The 25,381-nt window shown below is 42.2% G+C and overlaps 1 protein-coding gene across 6 annotated transcripts in view; it reads left to right on the top strand.

Moving 5' to 3' along the window:
• Positions 1–25,381, top strand: part of ERBB4 (erb-b2 receptor tyrosine kinase 4) — a 1,247,562-nt gene that overhangs the window by 1,200,618 nt on the left and 21,563 nt on the right. For all 6 annotated transcript variants that reach the window (XM_061607686.1, XM_061607684.1, XM_061607681.1 and 3 more), the window contains 2 exons: positions 8,163–8,260; positions 11,611–11,778. In XM_061607686.1, the coding sequence (XP_061463670.1) occupies positions 8,163–8,260; positions 11,611–11,778 (266 nt within the window). The remainder of the gene's footprint in view (positions 1–8,162; positions 8,261–11,610; positions 11,779–25,381) is intronic.

The raw sequence follows: 25,381 nt of genomic DNA, 5'->3' as shown, positions 1-25,381 counted from the left end.
CTTCTAATTTAAAAAGAATTAAGAAAGTCTCAGTGGTGTTTCTGACTTAATTTAAATGAGCTTAACGCACAGCCATTTCCTCCACGTGGGGTTTGGTGCTCATGTGTACAGATGAAAACATTAAACTGAGAGTACAAAAGAAGCTAAGCCTGCTCACCACTCCAGCTGACAGACTGCAGCAGCAAGAGCTTTATTAGGCAAGGGCCAACTATCAGACCCACTTCAGTGTCACAGAAAGCATCACTGCCATCACAAGAGTGGGTGGAGTGGGTACAGTGCTCCTGGTGGCAGATGCTCAGTCCCAAACTTGTTTAGTCAGGGTTGCAGGAACAAGAATTCTGTCCTTCTGAAATTACATGCAAGGAGAACAAAATTAGCATTTCAAGTAATCAAGAAGACTGTAGAACATGAAGTAAAGCAATTGTTGATGGTAGGTAAACTAGCAACTAACCCTACCCCCCTCCCAGATATCCCTAGCATGTTTAGCCACTAAAAGACTACCTGTAGAGGCAGAGAAGGTACTGATAAGGAGGAAGAAGATGGTCTCCTTCCTACTCTCCCCTCCTGAAAGCCTCTGACCTACGTACTCTATTCACCTGCCAAATACATTGTTTTTGGACTTCCAAATACAAAAACAGATTTACAAATCAATCCACAATTAAGAAATAGAGCAATTAAGATTGGAGAAGTATTCACTCACAAGTAGGGATGAGGGAGAAATTTGATCCAGTTCACATTTAAAGGTGACTGTATCAATTTTGCACTTTCCTAAACAAAAATGAGAACCAACACAGAGTCATTCTTTGAAATTTGCACTTATCCAAATTTTGTGATGCAGTTCTCCAACCAGCCAAATATATAAAAAAATGTATACATCAGGAGAAAGTGTGCATCAAAGTGAATGTATTGTTGAAAATAGCATGCAAAATGCATTATACTAGGAGAAACTCCTTGTAAAAATGTGTACATTAAAACTGCATACAAAATTTTATTAGAAAAAATTTGCACTAAAATGCTGAAGGATTTTCATGAGGGTTCTTTTTTAAATCACAAATTGCTCCAGAGCTGAATTTAAGATGGGAAAAATGAGACACTGAGAACAAAAATTGACAGATTGTTCCATCCGTGCTCACAAGCATTGTTCTTGCCCATGCAGCATTTTTTTTCCTGTAGAAGCCCAGGGCTCCTAAGTTTCACCCACGAAATTCACTGATAAGTGCCCCATCTGGTTTGGATTGGATGTGTTGCTCGTTTGCATTTTAATTGGTCGGTTTAGGATGTATGTATGGCCTCTCTTCAAAGAGATTACATACTTTCTGAATAGCATTACATTTTTAGGTCTTAATCACAGGTGACAGAATTGTGGTTTCCTCCCTTTTGAGGCTTAACACAGAGGCCTAGTTGCCATAGAAGTGATTAACTTGTTTTCCGGGTTGTACAAATTCAGACTGCAGACGGGGATTCACATGGCCAAATGCTCCTCCATACAAAATAAATATCTTTCCATAGAAAACTTCTCCCTGAGGGACTTCCCAGGAGGATCGCTCCGCCTGTGCTGCCTCTGGGACGGGCTCCCGTCTTGGTGGAAACTTTTTCAGTTTTAAAAACAGTCAGAAGGGCTTTTTGACTGGGGAAAATTTCTTCCGGATAAGGAAGAAACATAGAGATTTTCCACAGAGCTTTGTTGTGTTTGTTGGAGGCTGGAATTCTGTGAAAGAAGGTCTTCCAGCAGCTCGGACGGAGCTAGGATTTCCAACCAGCTCAACTGATTAAGTGAGCCGTTTTTTTTTCTTCAAAGAAAAACGGATTAACAGGCAAGCATTCTCCTGTCTTTTCTCATTATTTTGTTATCAATACAGCTAAAGAGATTTGTCAAAGAACCAGCAATTAAGAAACCCTGGGTGAGTCATAGCTAAAAATTCACGGAGCTAAGGGGAAGAAACTACAAATAGTTTCTTTATTTTTATTGCAAAAAGCTGGCATGGAATTCAGCATTATAAAGATTACAAACGGCTGAGGGGTTTCTAATTTAAAGAGAATTTTTTTTTGATTTATAAGACTTTTGAGTAATATATGTCTGGGACTATTTTTTCCGTTTTACTTTTTTTTTTTTTTGACGAATCTGCTCATTCTTCCTGCTACTAATTATTTGGATGCTGTGAATTAAAGTTGTTTTGGCACTTTTGGACATACAAGAGATAAGGCAGTTCGTCTTGTCTGGAGGGTGACGTCAGCTGGCTTGAAAGATTAACTCCTTTGTAACTGGATAAAGAAATAAACTGTTCTTTGCTTGGGACATTGGAAATTGGATTGTGTTTTTTTTTGGTTTTAAGAATGACAATCAAGAAGGTGGTTGAGATCATGGATGTACAAGGGACTTTCTCTTTAGATATGTTTCAGAAAATAATGAATGAGATTAAGCTAACAAAACAAGAACTCAGACATAACAGACAAGTGATGATAAGTGAATTTGGCGAAATGAGACAGGAGCTGAAAGAAATTCAGGATTCTATGAGAAAGGAGAACAAAGATAAATTTGGAAAATTAAAGAAGGATGAAAGAAAAATTAAAGGGAAGGTTCAAGCCCTGGAGATTGGATTAAATATGGTCTTGGAAAAAGATTTGGATTTCCTGGCTGTGATGGATCCTGGAGACAAATATTACTGTTTGGAATTCAGCGCTGTCCCTGAAGGAATTGGTGAAGAGACTGGAGATAAAGATATCATCGGTTCGAAAAAATTCATGGACTGGAAGGATTTGATGGAACTTGAAATGGAGAAAGTTTACAGAATTAATTCCTGTTTTGTGACAATGAAAAACCCTTCAAGAGATGTGCTAGTGCATTCTGTAAAAAAGAGGAACAGAGATGCGGTTCTGCAACAATACTTCAGTGATACGTTCGGAAATGATGGCAAGAAAATATTTGTGATGAAGGAAATCCCTATCAGACTCTTATTATATGACTATGACAGCAAGATTATTGGGTGCGTAAAGATGGAAGATGGAAGATGGAATCAACACAGATAAAGGAAGAAGAGCGATTTGAAATTACTGGATTTAATAGACTTGAAGAGTTGGATTAATTGACATGTCTATCTAGAAAAAAAATTGATGGACATATATCTCAAGGATTGGAAACTTCTCTTTGACTTTTTGTAGAAGAATAAAATGATATGATGTTAATGAGATTTGATACCAACTAAGATAACTGCTGGAGGAAGGTGATTTTATAATTTATCAAGAGACAGGTTTGTTATATATTATAGACATATAGCTGAACTACGACAAATCAGAAGTCAATAGTTTTTTTCTTTTTTTTTCTTTTTGTTGTATTAGTTTTAATTTGTGTTTTTCTTTTTGTATTGTCTTGATTTTGAAAATTTGAATAAAAATTAATTGAGAAAAAAAAAAAGAAAACTTCTCCCTGACATGCTAGTTTTCTTTGGGCATGGAATTATTTAGTATGAAGGAGCATTCAGTTATGTAAGAGTCCTCACCCTCAAGAGGAACAGCCCAGACTCAAGTTAACTAAATCGGGGAGAAGTAGGCCAGAATCTCAGACTTTGCATTGGAAACTGTGTTTTTATTTCAACGTCACATTTGCTTTACAGTGTAAATTGCATCCTGTAAAGGAATTTGTCTGAAGTGTGGGGAAGAATTCCACACAATAAATATATATTGCAAATCACAGGCTGCTAATTCTGAAATTCAGTTCTGGTGTGTGCATGCCACTTTCAGTCTTTTTGTATCCTTGTGGCTCATTGCAGGCGTTTGTTGCACACATTTATTTATTTCATTTATGAGTTGCTTCCCATAAAACATCCCAAAGCGATTTAACAATAAAAACATCAGAGCTTGGAAAAGTTACTTTTTTGAACTACAACTCCCATCAGCCCAATCCAGCGGCCATGCTTGCTGGGGCTGATGGGAGTTGTAGTTCAAAAAAAGTAACTTTTCCAAGCTCTGAAAAACATATATAGAAATAATTACAAGTCTAATACAGATACAGACTGGGATAAAAATATCCACTAAAAGGCTTATTGGAAAAGGAAGGTCTTCAATAGATATCGAAAAGATAATAGAGACGGTGCCTGTTTGATACGTAAGAAAAGGGAGTTCCAAAGGGTAGGTGCCACCACACTGAAACATGTACATATTGGCTCTGTAGTTCACATTATGCTTTACATGGGAGAAGAGCACAAGCATGCATGCCCCTTATAGACTTTCACACTGGGATCATATGTGAGTCATCCCATGATCCCATGACCGCTGGACATGATACTGCATTGGCGACAATTAAGTGAGATGCTTAAAGCTAATGTGGTGTGTACTATTCTCACTCTGTTTTGTACATACAACTTCATCAGCATTAGTCAGGTATCGCTCACAGTTCCACGAGACTATTGAAACAGAGAAGAATGACAGTTTCAGCAGATCAAACCCATTTTATTTAGACTTTCTGCCAAACAATGACAGATAGCTCAAAAATTGTTGATGCTATCTTTTTGTATAAGAGGCTGGCTTGAAGATAAACTAGTGGCCGGTGCTGAGCAGAATGTACCTATTAGTAATACTTTCTGCCCTCTATCATGCAGCAGAGGAGCGGCAGAGAGGTAGCTGTTCCTGATGAGCCTTCCTCAGAGACAGGACGATGAAAGATAAGGGGACTCACAATGTCCTTGTATGGAAAATCAAACATTTCTTGGTAGCAGCAGCAGTAGTATTCAACCAGGCTTTATATGTATAGATGTACTTTTGCAGTATAATCAGCGCTAACAAAACACCTAAATGATGGGAATGAGAGCCAATAAGAAGCTCAGCTGGGATATCCAAGGGTTATCATATTCAATAGCCATCCCTTTTTATGCTTCTGGAAAGCTCAGATTCATCTCTGCTTCATTTTTTGATATAAGAGTTCTTCAAAACATAATGGGGATTATGAAAGGTGGAGCATGAGATGTTGGTACGATTAGAAAGAACTGGGATCTGCCCAGCAATAACAGACCAGCCCAGCTGAAAGTGGAATTTAGAAATTAAGGGTTATTGTTTTTTATAGCACTACAGTCATCACACCAGTCACCTGGAATAAGCCACAATAGCCCCTACAGCTCACCCGACACAAACGGCCTTATAGGGTGCCACAAAGAGAAGGCAGAAATGAATAGCATGCTCCATAGATTAGAGTCACCAGTTCACTTAAGCAACTGAGTCAAACCTCAAATTCCAAGGGAAGATTTTATTCTGTGTCCAAAATAAAGACAATCGAAAAGAAAAATAAGAAGTACTGTTAGAGCCATATGACAATGGAACCAATTACCTAGAGAGGTAGTGGGCTGTCCAACACTGGAGGCATTCAAGAGGCAGCTGCACAGCCATCTGTTGGGAATGCTTTGATTTGGATTCCTGCATTGAGCAGGAGGTTGGACTTGATGACCTTATAGGCCTCTTCCAACTCTGATATTCTATGATTCTAAGTATCTCAGAAAAGAAATTGGACAGTTAAAATATACAGCATATCGTCTTAGAAGCAAGTTCAGTAGGATCAATTTCTTAGACCCTTTTCAGTGTGGCTTCTTCAGGCCCAGATTTGGTACTGAAACTGCCTTTCTCACCCTGACTGATCACCTTTGTCAGGAAAGAGAAAGGGAGGAGTGCAACTCTGTTGATTCTCCATGACTTTCCAGCAGCTTTTGATACTATTGACCATGGTCTCACCCTGGAACATCTCGAAAGGCTGAGAATTGGAGGCCTTGCTTTGCAGCAGTTCTGCTCCTGCCTCTAGGGGTGGTTTCAGAGGGTGGGGATGGAAGACTTTTGCTTGACCCTGTGGATGCTGATCTATGGAGTCCTGCAGTGTTTGATCTTGTCTCCTGTGCTATTAAATATCTATATGAACATGTTGGGATTTCAAGTGAAGTGTCATCATTATGCAGGTGTCACCCAGATCTATCTCTCTGTGACAACTGAATCAGGAGAGGCAGTGCAGGTGCTGAACCAATGTCTCGAAGTGGTAATGGACTGGATGTGGGTCAATAAATTGAAACTAAATCTAAACAAAACAGAGGTACTGTGGGTGGTTGGTTCTTGGGTCTAGGATTTGGAGGGACATCCTGCTCTACATACATACAAAGGAGCAGCTGTGTAGTTTGGGAGTTCTCTTGGAGCCATCTCTGTCACTTGAAGTACAGGTGACTTCAGTGGCTAGGGGTGCCTATTCTGAACTCCATCTGATTCACCAGCATTAGGCAGAGATAGCCTGACCACTGTTATCCATGCACTGGTAACTTCCAGTTGGACTGTTGCAATGTGTTCTATGTGTGGCTGCCCTTAAAGACAGTCCAGAGGTTACAACTAGTGCAAAATGCAGTGGCCAGGATACTTGTGGATACTGCTGGATGACTGCATTTAAAACCTATTTTGAAAGGACTGCACTAGTTGGCAATTATCTTCTGGGCCCATTTCATGATGACATATAAAACCCTAAACTCTTGAGGTCCAAACATCTGGAAGAATATATACATCCTTCAGAGCTTGGAAAAGTTACTTTTTTGAACTACAACTCCCATCAGCCCAATCCAGTGGCCATGCTGGCTGGGGCTGATGGGAGTTGTAGTTCAAAAAAGTAACTTTTCCAAGCTCTGCATCCTCTCATATCAACCCGCCCTTGCATTAATATCTGTGGAGGAGGCTCTTCTTGTGGTCCCATTGTCAAGTGATGTCTGGGTGTGTGTGCATAGGAGCACCTTCTCTCCTGTGGCACCACACTAACAGAATGATTTCCCCTCTGAGGTTGTGTCATCCTTCAACATTACTTTCATTGTACTGAGAAGGTGAAGACACAGCTCTTTGTGCAGGCCTTTGGGGATAGTTGAAGTTCACTGTAGATTGAGAATGTGTTTTACTTCATTCCTTCCATAAGAATCTTATCTATGATAATGATATTTAGTTGGTTAATATTATTTGTTCTAGTTTTAAACATTGTTAATTATGGGTTTCACTGTAAATGTATCTCCTGCCCTAGGAGTTTTGGGTGAAGGACAGGTTATAAATACCTAAAATAAATAAAGAGTAAATATGCTTAGGATTTCAGCTTTTGATAAGTAAATTTAGAACATATTAGGAAACAAATATTTAGGAAACAAAAGTTGAAGACTTACTGAGTGTAGTAAAGAATAAAAAGCCATAATGTAGCTTACTATTAAATTCTGTAAACAATAGAAAGGCACCACCTCTGTTTTCTTTTCACTGCCCACTGAAGACTTTCCTGTTTCAACAAGCCTTTTAAGTAGATACCTTATCCCAGTCTGCATCTGTATCAGGATAGTTTTTTAAAGATGTTTTTAAATGTTTTTTGAGATGTTTTGTTTTTAAAATGTTCTTAGTGCTTTATCACCTGTTTGCTCCCTTAGTCTTCTTTTGGGAGGAAGTATAGGATATAAAGTTTAATAATATAAATAAATAATAATGCAAAGATGTATCACTGAACACCAAAGTCAGGATCATTCAGACCATGGTATTCCCGATCTCTATGTATGGATGTGAAAGTTGGACAGTGAAAAAAGAGGATAAGAGAAAATTCAATTCATTTGAAATGTGGTGTTGGAGGAGAGCCTTGCGCATATCATGGACTGCGAACAAGACAAATAATTGGGTGTTAGAACAAATTAAACCAGAACTCTCACTAGAAGCTAAAATGATGAAGCTGAGGTTATAATACTTTGGACACATAATGAGAAGACATGATTCATTAGAAAAGATAATAATGCTTGGAAAAACAGAAGGAAGTAGAACAAGAGGAAGGCCAAACAAGAGATGGATTGATTCCATAAAGGAAGCCACAGACCTGAACTTACAAGATCTGAACAGGGTGGTTCATGACAGATGCTCTTGGAGGTCACTGATTCATAGGGTTGCCATAAGTCGTAGTCGACGTGGAGGCACATAACAACAACAATATAAATAAAAAAATATTATGTTCCGTTGATTCCAGTTTGGATAGAAATCTGAGCACAGGATTAACGGAACTTTAAAAAATTACTCAACTTCAGTTGGATGGTGCCCTGCATTTGTACTTCTTTTAAGGGCCTGAACTGTTTATGAAAAGTCACACATAGCTTGTTATTAACAAGAAGCCTGTTTCCTCTCCTTGTGTATGGCCCTAGGTTGGATGATCGATGCTGACAGCCGACCTAAGTTCAAGGAGCTGGCTGCTGAATTTTCTAGAATGGCTCGAGATCCTCAGCGATACCTGGTCATTCAGGTGAGCAGCTCCATAATATCTTGACTTTCCCTCCTATTGGCCTTTCAAAAGGTCATTTTACTATTATTTATTTATTTATTCGACTTATTAGGTCATTTTACAGGTTACATAGGGGAAAACCCAGGTTTGCTACCAAATGTACCATTCACCAGGGTGCTACTGCTAATCCTGGTTTCTGACTAATGCATCTGTGTGATACATTTGTTTTCAAAGAGCTTTTTCTCACAGACATTTTGGGGAGTTGTGTAATCTTATTTTTTAAATGTTTAAATCTTCTAGGGATGTGCAACATTATCCTCAGAAATTTTGGTGGTAAGATTAGGAATGGGCAAATCAGTCTGTTTCCTGACAGTGTCACTTTCATCTGTATTCAGCCATGATCTGATGCATCCTGTTTCTCCACTGATCTCTAATTAAAAAGAAGAAAAAACAATAAAACCCCACATTTAAATGCATATTTTTAAACACTTTCAAAAATATTTATTTCTGAATGTGCATTTTAATGTATTTTCTCTCAAAAATCAAAATGAATATTAGATGGTATGAAAACTTGTTGCTTAACTAAATCCCAATCTGAAAATTAATCTGAGAAATGCAGATCAGGTCAGACAGTGTCAAAATTCACAAAGGTTGAATTCCTCAAGCATCTCTAATTGAAAACTTTTTTAAAAAATTGAAATTCCTCAGGCAAAATCCAGCGATAACCTATGGATGTGGAACCCTAGGGAAGGACAGATAGGTCTAAATTTGGTCTGTGTCAATTGTGCATGTGACTGATACAAGGTCATTCCATCCTTGCATGTATGGATGTTTGAAAAGTCCACACAGAAATTCTCTGGACCAAAAAAACCCACAAACCAAACTTACATTTATGAGGTGGTCTAATGGCTGCCTTTCAGATGATGATGATGATTTACGTGTCTAACCCCTGAGTAGCTAGAAAGTGCAGCATCTGCTGTATGAATTGATATGGGGCAAGAAATGCCCCTGAGAAGGATTGTATTTGATGGTTTACTGTTCCTTCAGGGAACATTGGGGAGGGGGACATGGCTGCTCCCATGCTGTATTGCACAAAGGTGTTGCATCCTGTAAAAAAGATGGTGGTGATAATGATGATTGGGTGGTATCCTATGCTGTCTGTCTGCTGAAGGAAGAAATCAGACGAAGGGGGCAATTTCCAGCATTTCCCTCCCCCCTGCAGTCCCTCAGCTCCCCTGCCATACATATCTGCTCCAGAAGGTCCCCAAGAACATTTGCCTATTGAGAAATCCCAGCATCTCTCTGAAATGCTCCTGAAGGAAGATTTTGATCACAGCTAGTTTCACATGTATACATAAGTACATATGTATGTGCTTATTATATTCACTAGACCATTTGCTTGTGCATGGTGAGATTGCCGTAAGGCTCAACAGAGTCCTGTTTCCATTGCATCAGGCCATTTCAGACAATGGCAACACTTGTCAAGTGTTGTGTTTTCTAGAGCTCAAGTAACTTGATAGACCAGCAGCGGACAGGCAGGATGGATGTGGAAATGGCCTCCAATTCCCTGGAATGTGTCACGGTTGAAGGGAGAAACAGGAATGTGCTTATAGTTAGGTTGGAGAACCTGCAACTTTCCAGATGTTCCTGGACTACAACTCCCATCATCCTTCACCATTGGCCATGATGGCAGGGGCTGATGGGAGGTGGAGTCCAACATTTGGAGGGCTGCAGGTTTCCCATCCCTGGCTTACAGGAATCTTTGCATGCACTAGCCAATGTCCCTTCCCCTCACACAGCTGAAGAGCTGTATATGGTAAGTTAATATTTTCCCCATCGCTGGTTGTGTGATTATGTTATTACCAGGCGGAACAACAAAGATAAAGTGACATTTCAGTAAAGTGATTTATTTTGGTTTACAGCCAAGTTTTTACATTTTCATTAGCATCTGATCAGTAAGTTGTGTATATATATGTATATGTGTGTATATAAGGTAACAACAGTACCTTAACATTCAGTTTCTCTGTTCACGAAAGGCTTTTTAAGCACTATGATAATTACTTGGGTAGGAGTAAAAGGAACTGATTTTTTGCTCATTTGGGAGCTTTTGTGGACACCGTTAGTACAAATTGGCTTGAATCAAAAGAGTGAATGTCAGCAAGAAAAATGTGTTAAAATGTGTCAAGAATGTTCCCAACCTGACCACCTTCATTTGTGGCCCCAGGTGGTATTCCCTGCAGGGTTTCCCAGAGTGAGGGGCAGGGTCAAGAAGGGAAGGCTGGGAGCCAATGGGTGGGGCACAGCAATCAACAGCAGATCCCTGTGACAGGCAAGGGCAACCTGAACAGCTTCCTGGCTCCTCCTTGGGGAATTGATCCCCTGATCCGTCCATCTGGAGATGCCAACCAGAGACTGACCCTAGAGCCTTCTGCCTGCAATGCATATTCTCTACCACTGCGCTGTGCCCCTCTGTGGTTCCCTTCTCACCTCTTCCAGAAACTGACTACATGGATTTATGCAAGCTGCTTAGCAGTTCCTGAAGAACTACATCTTCCCATATCGATCTGCTCATGGGTTAAGATCTTCTGCTGAGATGCTTCCTTGCCCAGCAACATGCCACTTTAACAACAAAGGAAAGGACTATCCCATTGGCACAGCAACACCCCAGTGCAAAACAGTTCACACAGACATTTAAAGTTGTTCTGAATGTTAGTTTTGTTTTCAGGATTTTAGCTAGTAGTAGTAACATTGTGACATAATTGACTGTACACCCGCCTGGAATAGGGCAATACATAAATGTTTTAATTAAATAAATATAGGGACAATAATCGTAGTAACCTACCTTAGAGGGTTGTTGAAAGGATTTGTTGAAAAAAGTGCTAAACAGACTTGCTAAACAATTTTATTATTATTAAAACAGAACAAGGAAATTATTCAGATTCTGTCTGTGTCTGTGTCATTTTCACTTCAGTAGTGCAAACATTTTACAAAAGCTATCAAAACTTGTCAAAAGCAGACTGTCTGGGTCATCCCTCACCCGTTACAAGAATGTTTAAAAATGGGGCTTTTGTTTGAATGATAACAGTTATTACTTTTCTGTCGTCATATTCCAATGTTTGACTGTGAAAATATTCCTTCTTTATTTCGTTTTAAAGAAAATATTTATTTTTCTACATGGAAAGGACAATAGGATTTAATTGGAGAAAATATAAGAGAGCATAATATACTTGTATAATAATGTAAAGGCAACCAGAATAACCAGACAAAGTCTGTAGCCAACAGAAAGATGATTGACAAGGCAAAGTAACCAAGGATTATTTCTTTCTTCTCCCCGCCCCCATCCCAATTATCCATCCATGTACCATGCTCAGGGTGATGATCGCATGAAGCTTCCGAGCCCAAATGACAGCAAGTTTTTCCAGAATCTGCTGGATGAGGGAGACCTGGAAGACATGATGGATGCTGAAGAATACCTAGTGCCTCAGGTGTTTAATATTCCACCCATCTACACATCCAGGGCAAGAATGGACTCCAACAGGGTAAGAGCAAATAATGATAGCAAGCAAACCAGAAACAAATGTGGCAAAATCACCTACACAGTTTAAATACTGTATTCAATGAAGCCTGCATTTCCCTAGGAAATGGGAGTACAAAGGGTAGTCAGTAGTATCGGTATTATTTATTTGACTTATTAGTCCACTTAATTCAAAAACAACTTACAGAAAGGTCTGAAGCCAGAAAGATGTAACATTTGAAACAATATAGTTCCATAACCCAAAAACAAATGCATACAGGAATACCCCGATTTACGTACCTTCGTTTAACGGACCCTCGCGATTACAGACATGCTCCATACTCCACCATTCCCACTTAACGTACGCGCACTTCACAATTACGGACACTTAATGGCATGATGCCGCTGCCATCTAGTGGCGATTGCAGTGCAGTACATGCATCGATAAGTGCTTCGCTTTAAGTACATTTTCGGTTTATGTACTCGCTCTGGACCCATTGCATACATTAATGTGGGGTATTCCTGTACAGTGTGCATTATATCAGGGAGAGTCCCCTGCAAAATTACCTAAATCTGTACTGACAACAATGTCCTTTCAAGAGGGCTGGGGAGACCCACTTTGCCAGAGTGTGCATCATGATAGGAACAGCCGCCTTGGGAGGTGTAACATTGAAAGGCTGCCTGGAAATACTGAAATTAACTAAGTAGCAGCACAGTACTATGCCTGCCTACTTTAAAATAAGTCTGAGTTCAATGACACTTACTCCTAGGTAGATGGGTATAGGATTGCAGCCTTAGGAAGGCACTTAGTTGCTATTTCTCAGAGCCATGAAGAGATGGCCCATGCTTACATGACATGGCTCACGGTTGCACATCTGTTGAGGTAAGTGGGCAATTGAGATGAGAGCACTGACTTCAAGAATTGGGTGCGCTACTTGTGCAACATCATCATTTTGCCTGTTTGCAAGGGCACTAAATGCATTAATGAGTTCAACTAGCTTTCCCTATATAGGCATTTGTGTCTATTTCAACCAGGGGTAAATGTTCCTAGATACAAATTGTTTATATATCCCCACTCACTTGACCTAACAAAGTAACAGCTTCTATAAATGTCTTGTGAACAAGCCCCAGAAAGGTAAGTGTGCTTAAATCCTAAAGATTTAGCTGGGATTAACATCATGCTTAACTGGGAGTGGAACAGGAGCAAATTGTCCACAGGTGAAGGAGAGGCCACTCCCAACGCTCTTCCACTGCATTCAGGGCAGCGGTAGGACTTCTGACCCAACGGTTGGCTGTGCTCGTTGTTAGGTGGGCTCAGAGGAGTTTCTTGGGCAGTGGTTTGGTTTGCAAACTGGTCTGGCGATGCTCCTGCAAGTTCCTGTCTGAACAATATGCATGGTAGCCTCAGAGGCGTGGTGGGAGCCCTTCATTGGAGGTTCCCCCGACTGAAATAAAACTGGGCATAGAGCAAGGAAGGCGCTCTTTCAGAAAGGCAGTTTAGTACTTCTTGGAAGATAAAAAGGAGTAAAGAGGTAATTCTGAGCCATTAGATGGAGAGAGAGGGAGCTGAATAGGATTCTTTATGGAACCCTGTTTACAGGGGGAAGGAGGACAGATGAGGTCCCTTGTGTCCAAAACTCTACTTTTTTGCCACCCTTTCCCTTATGGATTTGAATTTTCTTTGGATTATATTACTCACTTAGAGCTTCAGCTCTCCTCCTCTGTAGTACTGTGTAGAGTTGAAACTTATATGCATCCTTAGCTCCTTCTCGCTCCTAGGGGCCCTATTCTTTCCAAGTGAGGAGCTAAAACTCACGGGTAGAACATGGGCTTTGTCTGCTGAATGTAGAAAGTCCCAGTTGTTTCGATCCCTGACACCTCTCACCTAAATCAAAGGTGGGCGGCCCTGAGCCAAGTGTCACATGATTTCATAACAGTGGCAAGGAGGAGGGAAAGGGGGCAGTAGAAAGAACAGTAGAGAGCTAGCCCCACCACCACCCCAGCTTCAGACCCTGCTCACTTTTGGCTCTGTCTCTATAAGTGGCCCCTGAAAGATAAGTGGCCCTCAACAGAAAAAAAGGTTGCCCACCCCTTAGCTAAAGGGCCCCAAGTCACAGGACTCAAAAAGACCTCAGCCTGAGGCCCTAGACCGCCACTGCTAGCTGCGGTAAACATTCCTGAGCTGGATAGACCAGTGGTTTGACTCATTGAAAGGCAGCCTCCTGTGTTTTTATGGATCCCTCTCAGAAGGACAGAATGCACCCCTTTCAAAATGAATGAACTGATCCCCATAGGACTTACATAGGAAAAAAATGGATTGCCTTCAAGTCGATTCCCACTTATGGCGACCCTATGAATAGGGTTTTCATGGTAAGCGGTATTCAGAGGTGGTTTACTATTGCCTTCCTCTGAAGGACTTACATAGGGCAACTGAAATATATTCACAGCTCAACCCGTACCATTTCCATTCCCTGTTTCCTTTGGGTACCTTGGATTTTCACTTATTTGCTCTAATTGATATTAATATTAAATGGACCCTTTATAATTGACACTATTACCATGAATGGTGAATGGTGAATTGGCCTGCTCCACGAGCTAGAGGGAGGCCCAGCTGACGAAGCGTCAAGGCGAGTTAAGCAGCAGAGCGAGTTCGGCAGCAGGGCGAGGAGGCCAGGGCCCCCCACTCTGCCCGTCTGTTCCCTGACCTCAACTAAACCGCAGTCTCCAACCCATTGACGTAATAAACCTTAAACAAAACTATGCAGGTAAGAAGCCAGCAGGGGTGTGGGGGCTTTCCAGTATTTTGCACCGCCTGCAGCATGTACGACTATCTGCCTGTTGGACAGAAGTCGTGGGTGTGCTCTCGGTGCAATGAGCTCCTGGCTCTCTGGGAACGACTTCATTTCCTTGAGGCCAAGGTGGCGGACCTGGAAAAGCTGAGAGAGGCAGAGAGGTGTGTGGAGGAGGCCTTCAGGGACGTTATAGCTGTGTCCCACTCCAACGATGATAGCTCTCCTGCTATCATGGAGAACGATGGTCTCGGGGAAGGAGAGCATCCAGCTGAGGAAGAGGGAAACGATCCCTTAGAAGGGACCCATTCCTTGGGGGATGAGCAGCTATCCTCTTGTGCCGAGGATATATCTCCAGGGGCTGGAGGGATCCTTGTAGTGGGTGATTCGATCATTAGGAACATAGACAGTGGGGTGTGTGATGGGCGTGTAGACCGCAAGGTGTTTTGCCTGCCTGGTGCGAAGGTTGCGGATATCGCCCGTCGTTTAGATAGTTTGGTAGACAGTGCTGGGAAGGAGTCAGTGGTCGTGGTGCACGTTGGCACCAACGACATGGGGAAATGCAGCCGTGAGGTCCTGGAAGCAAAATTTAGGTTGCTAGGTAGGATGCTGAAAGCCAGGACCTCCAAGGTGGCTTTCTCTGAAATGCTACCAGTTCCACGCGCAGGACCAGCCAGACAGGCCCAGCTTCGCAGTCTCAATGCGTGGATAAGACGATGGTGTCAGGTGGAAGGGTTCGGATTTGTTAGGCACTGGGGAACATTTTGGGACAAGCCGGGCCTGTACAAAAGGGACGGGCTCCACTTGAACCAGAATGGAACCAGACTGCTGGCACTTAAAATTAAAAAGGTAGCAGAGCAGCTTTTAAACTGACTGAGGGGGGAAACCCGACAGGAGCTGAGAAAGGTCCGGTTTGGAATAAACCTCCCCCCTGGGATAAAAACCAAAGAAATGATGAAATTTTAAAAGGGGTAGGCCTAGAAGTAGGCATTGTGAGAGCCGGGGCACAGGATATAAATTCAGAAGAGCAAAATTACCACAGGCCTAACCACAAGTGCCAAAGACACTTGAAGAGAGACACTGCTTACAAGTGCCTGTACGCTAATGCTAGGAGCCTCCGAACCAAGATGGGAGAACTGGTCTTAGAGAAGAGCATTGATATAGTGAGCATAACCGAGACCTGGTGGAATGGAGAAAACCAGTGGGATACGGTTATCCCTGGATATAAACTATATTGGAAGGACAGGGAAGGACGTATTGGTGGTGGAGTCGCTCTATACGTGAAAGAAGGCATTGAATCCAGCAAGCTCGAAACCCCAAAAGAGGCAGACTCCTCCACAGAATCGTTGTGGGTGGTGATACCATGCCCCAGGAGGGACTTAATACTGGGAACGATCTATCATCCCCCTGATCAAAATGCTCAGGGAGACCTTGAGATGAGATATGAAATTGAGGAAGCATCCAAACTAGGAAATGTGGTAGTAATGGGTGACTTCAACTACCCGGACATAGACTGGCTGCATATGTGTTCCAGTCATGACAAAGAAGCAAAGTTTCTAGATATTCTAAATGACTATTCCCTAGATCAGTTGGTCATGGAACCAACCAGAGGGACGGCAACCCTGGACTTAATCCTCAGTGGGGACCGGGACCTGGTGCGAGATGTAAGTGTTGTTGAACCGATTGGGAGCAGTGACCACAGTGCTATTAAATTAAACATACATGTAACTGGCCAATTGCCAAGAAAATCCAACACGGTCACATTTGACTTCAAAAGAGGAAACTTCACAAAAATGAGGGGATTAGTAAAAAGAAAGCTGAAAAACAAAGTCCAGAGGGTCACATCACTCGAAAATGCTTGGAAGTTGTTTAAAAACACTATATTAGAAGCTCAACTGGAGTGCATACCGCAGATCAGAAAAGGTACCGCCAGGGCCAAGAAGATGCCAGCATGGTTAACGAGCAAAGTCAAAGAAGCTCTTAGAGGCAAAAAGTCTTCCTTCAGAAAATGGAAGTCTTGTCCGAATGAAGAAAATAAAAAAGAACACAAACTCTGGCAAAAGAAATGCAAGAAGACAATAAGGGATGCTAAAAAAGAATTTGAGGAGCACATTGCTAAGAACATAAAAACCAACAACAAAAAATTCTATAAATACATTCAAAGCAGGAGACCATCTAGGGAGACAATTGGACCCTTGGATGATAAGGGAGTCAAAGGTGTACTAAAGAACGATAAGGAGATTGCAGAGAAGCTAAATGAATTCTTTGCATCTGTCTTCACAGTAGAAGATATAGGGCAGATCCCTGAACCTGAACTAACATTTGCAGGAAGGGATTCTGAGGAACTGAGACAAATAGTGGTAACGAGAGAGGAAGTTCTAAGCTTAATGGACAATATAAAAACTGACAAATCACCAGGCCCGGATGGCATCCACCCGAGAGTTCTCAAAGAACTCAAAGGTGAAATTGCTGATCTGCTAACTAAAATATGTAACTTGTCCCTTGGGTCCTCCTCCGTGCCTGAGGACTGGAAAGTGGCAAATGTAACGCCAATCTTCAAAAAGGGATCCAGAGGGGATCCCGGAAATTACAGGCCAGTTAGCTTAACTTCTGTCCCTGGAAAACTGGTAGAAAGTATTATTAAAGCTAGATTAACTAAGCACATAGAAGAACAAGCCTTGCTGAAGCAGAGCCAGCATGGCTTCTGCAAGGGAAAGTCCTGTCTCAGTAACCTATTAGAATTCTTTGAGAGTGTCAACAAGCATATAGATAGAGGTGATCCAGTGGACATAGTGTACTTAGACTTTCAAAAAGCATTTGACAAGGTACCTCACCAAAGGCTTCTGAGGAAGCTTAGCAGTCATGGAATAAGAGGAGAGGTCCTCTTGTGGATAAGGAATTGGTTAAGAAGCAGAAAGCAGAGAGTAGGAATAAACGGACAGTTCTCCCAATGGAGGGCTGTAGAAAGTAGAGTCCCTCAAGGATCGGTATTGGGACCTGTACTTTTCAACTTGTTCATTAATGACCTAGAATTAGGAGTGAGCAGTGAGGTGGCCAAGTTTGCTGACGACACTAAATTGTTCAGGGTTGTTAAAACAAAAAGGGATTGCGAAGAGCTCCAAAAAGACCTCTCCAAACTGAGTGAATGGGCGGAAAAATGGCAAATGCAATTCAATATAAACAAGTGTAAAATTATGCATATGCAAATTATGCAAAAAATTTAATTTCACATATACGCTCATGGGGTCTGAACTGGCGGTGACCGACCAGGAGAGAGACCTCAGGGTTGTAGTGGACAGCACGATGAAAATGTCGACCCAGTGTGCGGCAGCTGTGAAAAAGGCAAATTCCATGCTAGCGATAATTAGGAAAGGTATTGAAAATAAAACAGCCGATATCATAATGCCATTGTATAAATCTATGGTGCGGCCGCATTTGGAATACTGTGTACAGTTCTGGTCGCCTCATCTCAAAAAGGATATTATAGAGTTGGAAAAGGTTCAGAAGAGGGCAACCAGAATGATCAAGGGGATGGAGCGACTCCCTTACGAGGAAAGGTTGCAGCCTTTGGGGCTTTTTAGTTTAGAGAAAAGGCGGGTCAGAGGAGACATGATAGAAGTGTATAAAATTATGCATGACATTGAGAAAGTGGATAGAGAAAAGTTCTTCTCCCTCTCTCATAATACTAGAACTCGTGGACATTCAAAGAAGCTGAATGTTGGAAGATTCAGGACAGACAAAAGGAAGTACTTCTTTACTCAGCGCATAGTTAAACTATGGAATTTGCTCCCACAAGATACAGTAATGGCCACCAGCTTGGATGGCTTTAAAAGAAGATTAGACAAATTCATGGAGGACAGGGCTATCAATGGCTACTAGCCGTGATGGCTGTGCTCTGCCACCCTAGTCAGAGGCAGCATGCTTCTGAAAACCAGTTGCCGGAAGCCTCAGGAGGGGAGAGTGTTCTTGCACTCGGGTCCTGCTTGCGGGCTTCCCCCAGGCACCTGGTTGGCCACTGTGAGAACAGGATGCTGGACTAGATGGGCCAATGGCCTGATCCAGCAGGCTCTTCTTATGTTCTTATGTTCTTAATAAATTGAAGCACCTTAGGCAGTTTATGTTCATTGTTACTGGAAAATTAAATTTTATAGGAAAGTTTCTGTACTTTTTAACAAAGCAGGCATGGAAAGCTCCAGAGTTTAAACTTTTTTTAAAAAATGAAGAAAATGAAGATCTCATTAAATTATACCTTTAGTTGGATGGATTTTAAAAAAATAAAAGAAGGAATTTTCTCTTCAGAGCTTGCACTGGTATTTTGGGGCCTTCAGGCCCTTGAATCCATGGGTCCCATTAGCTTGACTGAGGGAAACTTACGCAATCGAGAACTCTCTGGTAGTGCCTTTGGCCTTCTTGGGTGCTCAGTACTCTGGTAAGATTGGGGGCACTTTTAGGTCGGTAGGCTTTCGCTGGTCTCTGGGACACAACAAATTCCTGTCGCTGCTGCCCTCTGGAGCCAGTTGTGTTCCTACACTTGGTACAAGGAGCAAATCCCACTTCTTAGGCATGGAGAGAGCATAAAACTACCAGTTAGAGAATACACTATGATGATCTCACAAGGAGGAATTGTTGTCTTGGCGGTTTCTTTGTTGTTGTTGTTATGTGCCTTCAAGTCAATTACGACTTTTGGCGACCCTGTGAATCAGTGACCTCCAAGAGCATCTGTCGTGAACCGCCCTGTTCAGATCTTGTAAGTTCAGGTCTGTGGCTTCCTTTATGGAATCAATCCATCTCTGTTTGGCCTTCCTCTTTTTCTACTCCCTTCTGTTTTTTCCAGCATTATTGTCTTTTCTAGTGAGGTGGTTACTAGTGTACATAAATGATAGTTATTTTGATCATTCTTTTGCATGCAGAAGGTTCCAGGCATTTCCAGTTATAAGATTCTCAGGTAGCAGGTGATATGGGAAACCTCTGCCTGAGGCCCTGGAGTGCTGCTGCCAGTCAGGATAGATAGACAAATAATCTTACCTGGTATAAACAGCTTCCTAAGTTTCTTATTTTTAGTGGTCATGAGCTGAGTTAAATGACTGGTGCAGCTCGTAAAGCATTAGAGGGCAACGGGTGTGAAGGTATGACAAGGACTGCAGCCAGGCTGTCTTTAGTGAAGAAGAGTAACACCCCTTCCCCCCAAAATCAGGTTTGTCTTAGTGTCATACAGTTGCACACCATTCTTGTTGCAATTTCCTTCTTAGACTCACAGGGGCTCTTTAAAAAGCAAAAACAAATGATAAGTTAGATTCTCAACATTCTATGAGGCCATCATCTCCTTGCAAATTCCTAGGCCTTGCCTGCACATGTAGCAAAAAGGGGTGGAAATTATGGGCTCATCTGCACTGTGGTTTACTGTTTGTTTGGTGCTACTCCCATCTCCTTTAAATTTTCATGGTTCACATGATGTTACTGGCAAACAGAGGCTATCATAGTTTTCCCCCTGTTAATCTGTACTAACCCAATCTGCTGATAATAGGAAAAGTGGGGGGAAAAGTGGGTGCAGATGCTTTGCTCTGATGCTTTTAAGTGGGTGTGTCAATTGTTCCCCTCTCCACACCCACTATCTTCTCCTCCCTTCTTTCATTTTCTTTCCTGTGGGCTGACAAGCAACTTCCGGCTGCTCTCCTCCATTCTGCTGGCCTGTTCTGTGTTGCTGTAAACAGTGACTTTATTTTTTCCTCCTAACTTGTGTGCCAAAGCATAACACTGCTCAAACAAGGATTTGTATTTCACAGATATTTGCACTTCCGTGTTTTTTTTTTAAAGGAACCTACTGCAGCTGGTAGAACAGACTGAGCATGTGCAGTTACCTAGCAACCAAAGGGGGTGGAAATGTATAATTAGAGGGTGGGGCCACAATGAAACACTAAGACTAATACTTCCCAAAGGAATGCCCACTTGTGTGAATGGGAAAAACCAATTGTCAGCTACCATTGAGCAGGAACTGCAGATGGAACTGCAGATGGTGCAGAAGTGTATTTGTTATGAAGAAATGCTCCCATGTAGATGAGCCCTATGTGTAATGGACTGAGGTGGTACCACTCTACCACTTCTGGCAGCAAGTAGAAACCACATTTTCCTGTGAAAATCTCTGTGTTAGCTTCGGGCTAGCCGTCAGTTATTTTGAAGAGAAGAGGTAATTACATTTGATAGGGGTGTGTATGGCCTGAAGATTTAAGGCTTTAAGGCTCAACCGGGAAAGAGCTACTCTCAAGGCCACATAACTCACAAATTGCACAGACAAACTAGCATTGCAAGGAGCAAGCCGGCTAGAACCTTTGTATGTGGTGTACTTGTTTTTTACTTGCAGGGTGTTTGGGGTTTTTTAACTTTCCAAAATCTGATCCTCCATCTTGCCACCTTAGGTTTCTATGTGAAAGGCCATACTTTAGTGGTAGAGCATGGTGCTTTGCATGCAATGGGTCACAAGTGGTGTTGTTTTTTAAGCATATCAAATGAACACCTGTGTGTACAAGTCCCAAGTGGACTTGGCATTGCCAGACAGGGCTGGGAAGGATCCCAATCTGGAGAGCCACAGCCAGTCAGTGTAGAGTAGAGTAGAGTTGCCTAGGCCACTGTTTTGGTATAAGGCAGCTTCCTTGTCCCACTTCAGTCTGACACATGCGTGGCCCGGCCTACCTGTATGAGAATAGGAGGTTTATTACAGACTTTCTCTGATGTCTACTTTGATAATACATGCAGTGGAAATGCAATGAAGAACCTCTTCCTGCAAACAATCTGCACTGGGGAGCAGTATATAGCACAAACCAAAAACATGAACCATATTACGTCTTCCCATCCTGAAAAGAAAAATTGCACTCTCTTAAAGGTTCTGAACAATCTGGTGTGGGAAGACCTGGTGTGGGTGTTGGTGTGTAATATATAATCATATATAATTGCCGCCCTGGGCTCCTGCTGGAGGAAGGGCGGGATATAAATCAAATAAAAAAATAAATAATCTATATATATTGTTGTTTATGATTAGCCGTTTGTATCTTAACCATGACACTATGGAGGAAAATATATTTTGGTAAGACCCAGAAGGAGACTGTCTTCTTTGTGATTCACTGTTTTTCTTAAGGAATAATCAGTGATAGAAATGGAAACAAAGGCAGGCCAGCGACAACAATAATGTTTAGTGTTAGAATGTTAATGATTATTTTCTCTCCAAATCTCTCTCTCTCTCTCTCTCTCTCTCTGTGTGTGTGTGTGTGTGTGTGTGTGTGTGTGTGTGTGAGAGAGAGAGAGAGAGAGAGAGAGAGAGAGAGAGAAGTATTATTATCAGTAGATTCCCCGATCTGTTCTGGTTCATCTGAAAAACAGAAAATCTCATCAAGGCAAGCATTCTTCCCTTTAAGAGGCCAAGAGTGCACAATTATGGGTTTCTTAACCACCCCTACCACCCCCAGCGTAATGAAATTGGGGAGATTATCATCAACTTTCTATTCAGATGTTTAGGCTGGCTTCTCCTTACCCTTCCCCGCCCCCCTCCAGATCCATCTCTAAGAGCAACCCTGTTCAGGCCAGCCAGCATGCTGTAATGATTGCTGCGGTAAAGGCTTTGGGAAAGATGTACTCTATTTCATTCTCAATGAGGGCTGATGGCTTTTGAGAGGCTCAGAATATCCTTTGATTACTGTATAAAATAGAATAGGGGGGAAATGGGGAGGGAGGGAGGGAGGGGCAGGTGAAATGTGTTCATCAAGTCTCTCTTGTGCTCCCAACCCCTCCCCTGCTGCTGAACACCATCTCCTCACCACACATCACACACATGTTGTCTTTTGATTTCCTCTTAAGAAATTTTCTCACTTTAAAGTTCAGAGCTCCAGTCCTACCGTAGTATCATAAAGAGCTTGATTTCTTTTTCAGCTCCATGGCCTAAACAGGTTTAAAAATATAAGAGCTCAGCAATGGATAGACCTTAAGACATTTTTGTTTTGTTTTAAAGTTAGCCAGGGAAAAAAATCACTTAAAATGTGATGGGGCAGAGAGACATTATGAAGGGATTACAGGGAGGCCAATCATTAGAGAGAGAGAGAAAATGCACAGGATTGTGGATGCTGGAGCAAGGATGACGAAGAAACAACTGTGAGGAAAGAAAATGGATTGGATAGGGCAAAACAGACTGCAGAGGCTGGCAGAAAACTGCAGTCTTCTCTGTTATTTTGCTCTCATCCATCCAGGCCGCTCAGGGTGGCCATTTATGCATCTCCAAAAAAGAGTTTGAAAGAAGGCAGACAATGTGCATAAAATTTGCATATGTTAACATATGTATACATGCAAATTTAGAAATAATCAATATAATTTAAATAGAAATGCATACATAACACCATAGTGGGAAAGTCTGTGGTTAGTGTGCCTGCTCCACCTGCTATCCATGTGTTGGTGAACAACTGCCCCTCTGCTCCTTTCCTCTGCTGTGTTCTTTACCTTTCAGCTACTAGACTTGGACCAGACAGCCCTTCCGTTCTCTGTAAAGTAGGACTCATGGCCATCCTAAATCTGCTGGCTTGATCGTCGAGCTGTATCTTGAGGGGGGGGACACTGGTTTGGATAATACAGGAAAGAAACAGCAGCTGTTCTACTCCGAGCATTTCGTGATCAATTAGAAGCAACTTCCCTCTCTGACATTTCACCCTTGAAATTAGGGGCACTCTTGTATCCTCAAATGCCCCCTATTTTGATGCCAGCAGAGATCATCTGAATGCCCTCCTTCCATCAGTACTCAGTGCTGAATGTTTCTCTGTTCCTGCATCTGTGGCATAGAGTATATGTGGTATTCACAAATGTAAAAATGTTTAACAGCATCTTTCTGACATGATCCAATGGCGCTACTATGCTGGGGGTGGGTGGGAGTGTCACAGCAGCATGGCACCAGCATAATATAGTAATATAATCCCATATCCCATATCCTCCCACCTGCCCATGTAAAGAAGAAGTAGAGTTCCATGTCATCTGCATATTGATGACAATGCACTCCAAATCCCTGGATGACCCCACACAGCAGATTCATGTTGATGTTAAACACCATGGGTTATAAAACTGACCCCTGTGACATCCCCTTCCATTAGAGAGTCCATGGGGCAGAATAGCATCCCTCAAGCACCACCCTGCACTGCTGACCATCCAAGTAGGACTGGAACCACTGTAAAGTGGGACCGATGGTATTGGAAGCCACTGAGAGATCAAAGAGAATCAACAGGATTGTGTTCCCCCTGTCCATCTCCCAGCAAAGGTCATCATACAGGGCAACCAAGGCAGTTTTCATACCAAAATCAGGCCTAAACCCCAATTGAAATGGATCTAGTTATGGAGGGGGAGAGGCAAATGCAGTGGAAGGTAAAGTGCTATTCTGCACGTGTGTGCTCACCAGCAACATTTCTTTTTTTAAAAAAAAGGAACCGCCAAATTCTCCACAAAAGGCAAAATAAAAACAAGGATCGTTAACAGAAAACAGGAACCGTTCCTGGGAAACAGAGTCAGCTGAAACATATGAAGTAATGGAAGCTTTAGTATGCTATTCCCACCGGTGCTGCCACTTTGGTCACGTCCATTTCTTTTATGGGAAATATATTTAACGTACTGCATCGCCAGTCTGCAAAAGCGATATAAGGGAGTTGGAAGCCAGTGCTCACCATGGCAGTAGGTCTCTTTGAGCCTGTGTCATTGATCCCCGGGCAGCCTCGTCTTCAGTCCCAGAGCCAACTGGCATCATCGGTGCAAGGCTGCCAAGGAGTGGAGGAGCTGCGAGGCCAAGGGTCAGAACAGTGAGATTGCAGAGGGGCCCAGGGTTCATACTCCCCTCCGCAAATGGAGCTCACCAAAGACTTCTGAGGAAGCTTAGCAGTCATGGAATAAGAGGAGAGGTCCTCTTGTGGATAAGGGATTGGTTAAGAAGCAGAAAGCAGAGAGTAGGAATAAACGGACAGTTCTCCCAATGGAGGGCTGTAGAAACTGGAGTCCCTCAAGGATCGGTATTGGGACCTGTACTTTTCAACTTGTTCATTAATGACCTAGAATTAGGAGTGAGCAGTGAAGTGGCCAAGTTTGCTGACGACACTAAATTGTTCAGGGTTGTTAAAACAAAAAGGGATTGCGAAGAACTCCAAAAAGACCTCTCCAAACTGAGTGAATGGGCGGGAAAATGGCAAATGCAATTCAACATAAACAAGTGTAAAATTATGCGTATTGGAGCAGAAAATCTGAATTTCACATATACGCTCATGGGGTCTGAACTGGCGGTGACCGACCAGGAGAGAGACCTCGGGGTTGTAGTGGACAGCACGATGAAAATGTCGACCCAGTGTGCGGCAGCTGTGAAAAAGGCAAATTCCATGCTAGGGATAATTAGGAAAGGTATTGAAAATAAAACAGCCGATACCATAATGCCGTTGTATAAATCTATGGTGTGGCCGCATTTGGAATACTGTGTACAGTTCTGGTCACCTCATCTCAAAAAGGATATTATAGAGTTGGAAAAGGTTCAGAAGAGGGCAACCAGAATGATCAAGGGGATGGAGCGACTCCCTTATGAGGAAAGGTTGCAGCCTTTGGGGCTTTTTAGTTTAGAGAAAAGGCGGGTCAGAGGAGACATGATAGAAGTGTATAAAATTATGCATGGCATTGAGAAAGTGGATAGAGAAAAGTTCTTCTCCCTCTCTCATAATACTAGAACTCGTGGACATTCAAAGAAGCTGAACGTTGGAAGATTCAGGACAGACAAAAGGAAGTACTTCTTTACTCAGCGCATAGTTAAACTATGGAATTTGCTCCCACAAGATGCAGTAATGG

Source organism: Rhineura floridana, chromosome 2 (assembly GCF_030035675.1).
Source record: "Rhineura floridana isolate rRhiFlo1 chromosome 2, rRhiFlo1.hap2, whole genome shotgun sequence".
NCBI classification, from domain to species: domain Eukaryota; kingdom Metazoa; phylum Chordata; class Lepidosauria; order Squamata; family Rhineuridae; genus Rhineura; species Rhineura floridana.
This window is presented reverse-complemented; position numbering and strand designations above follow the sequence as displayed.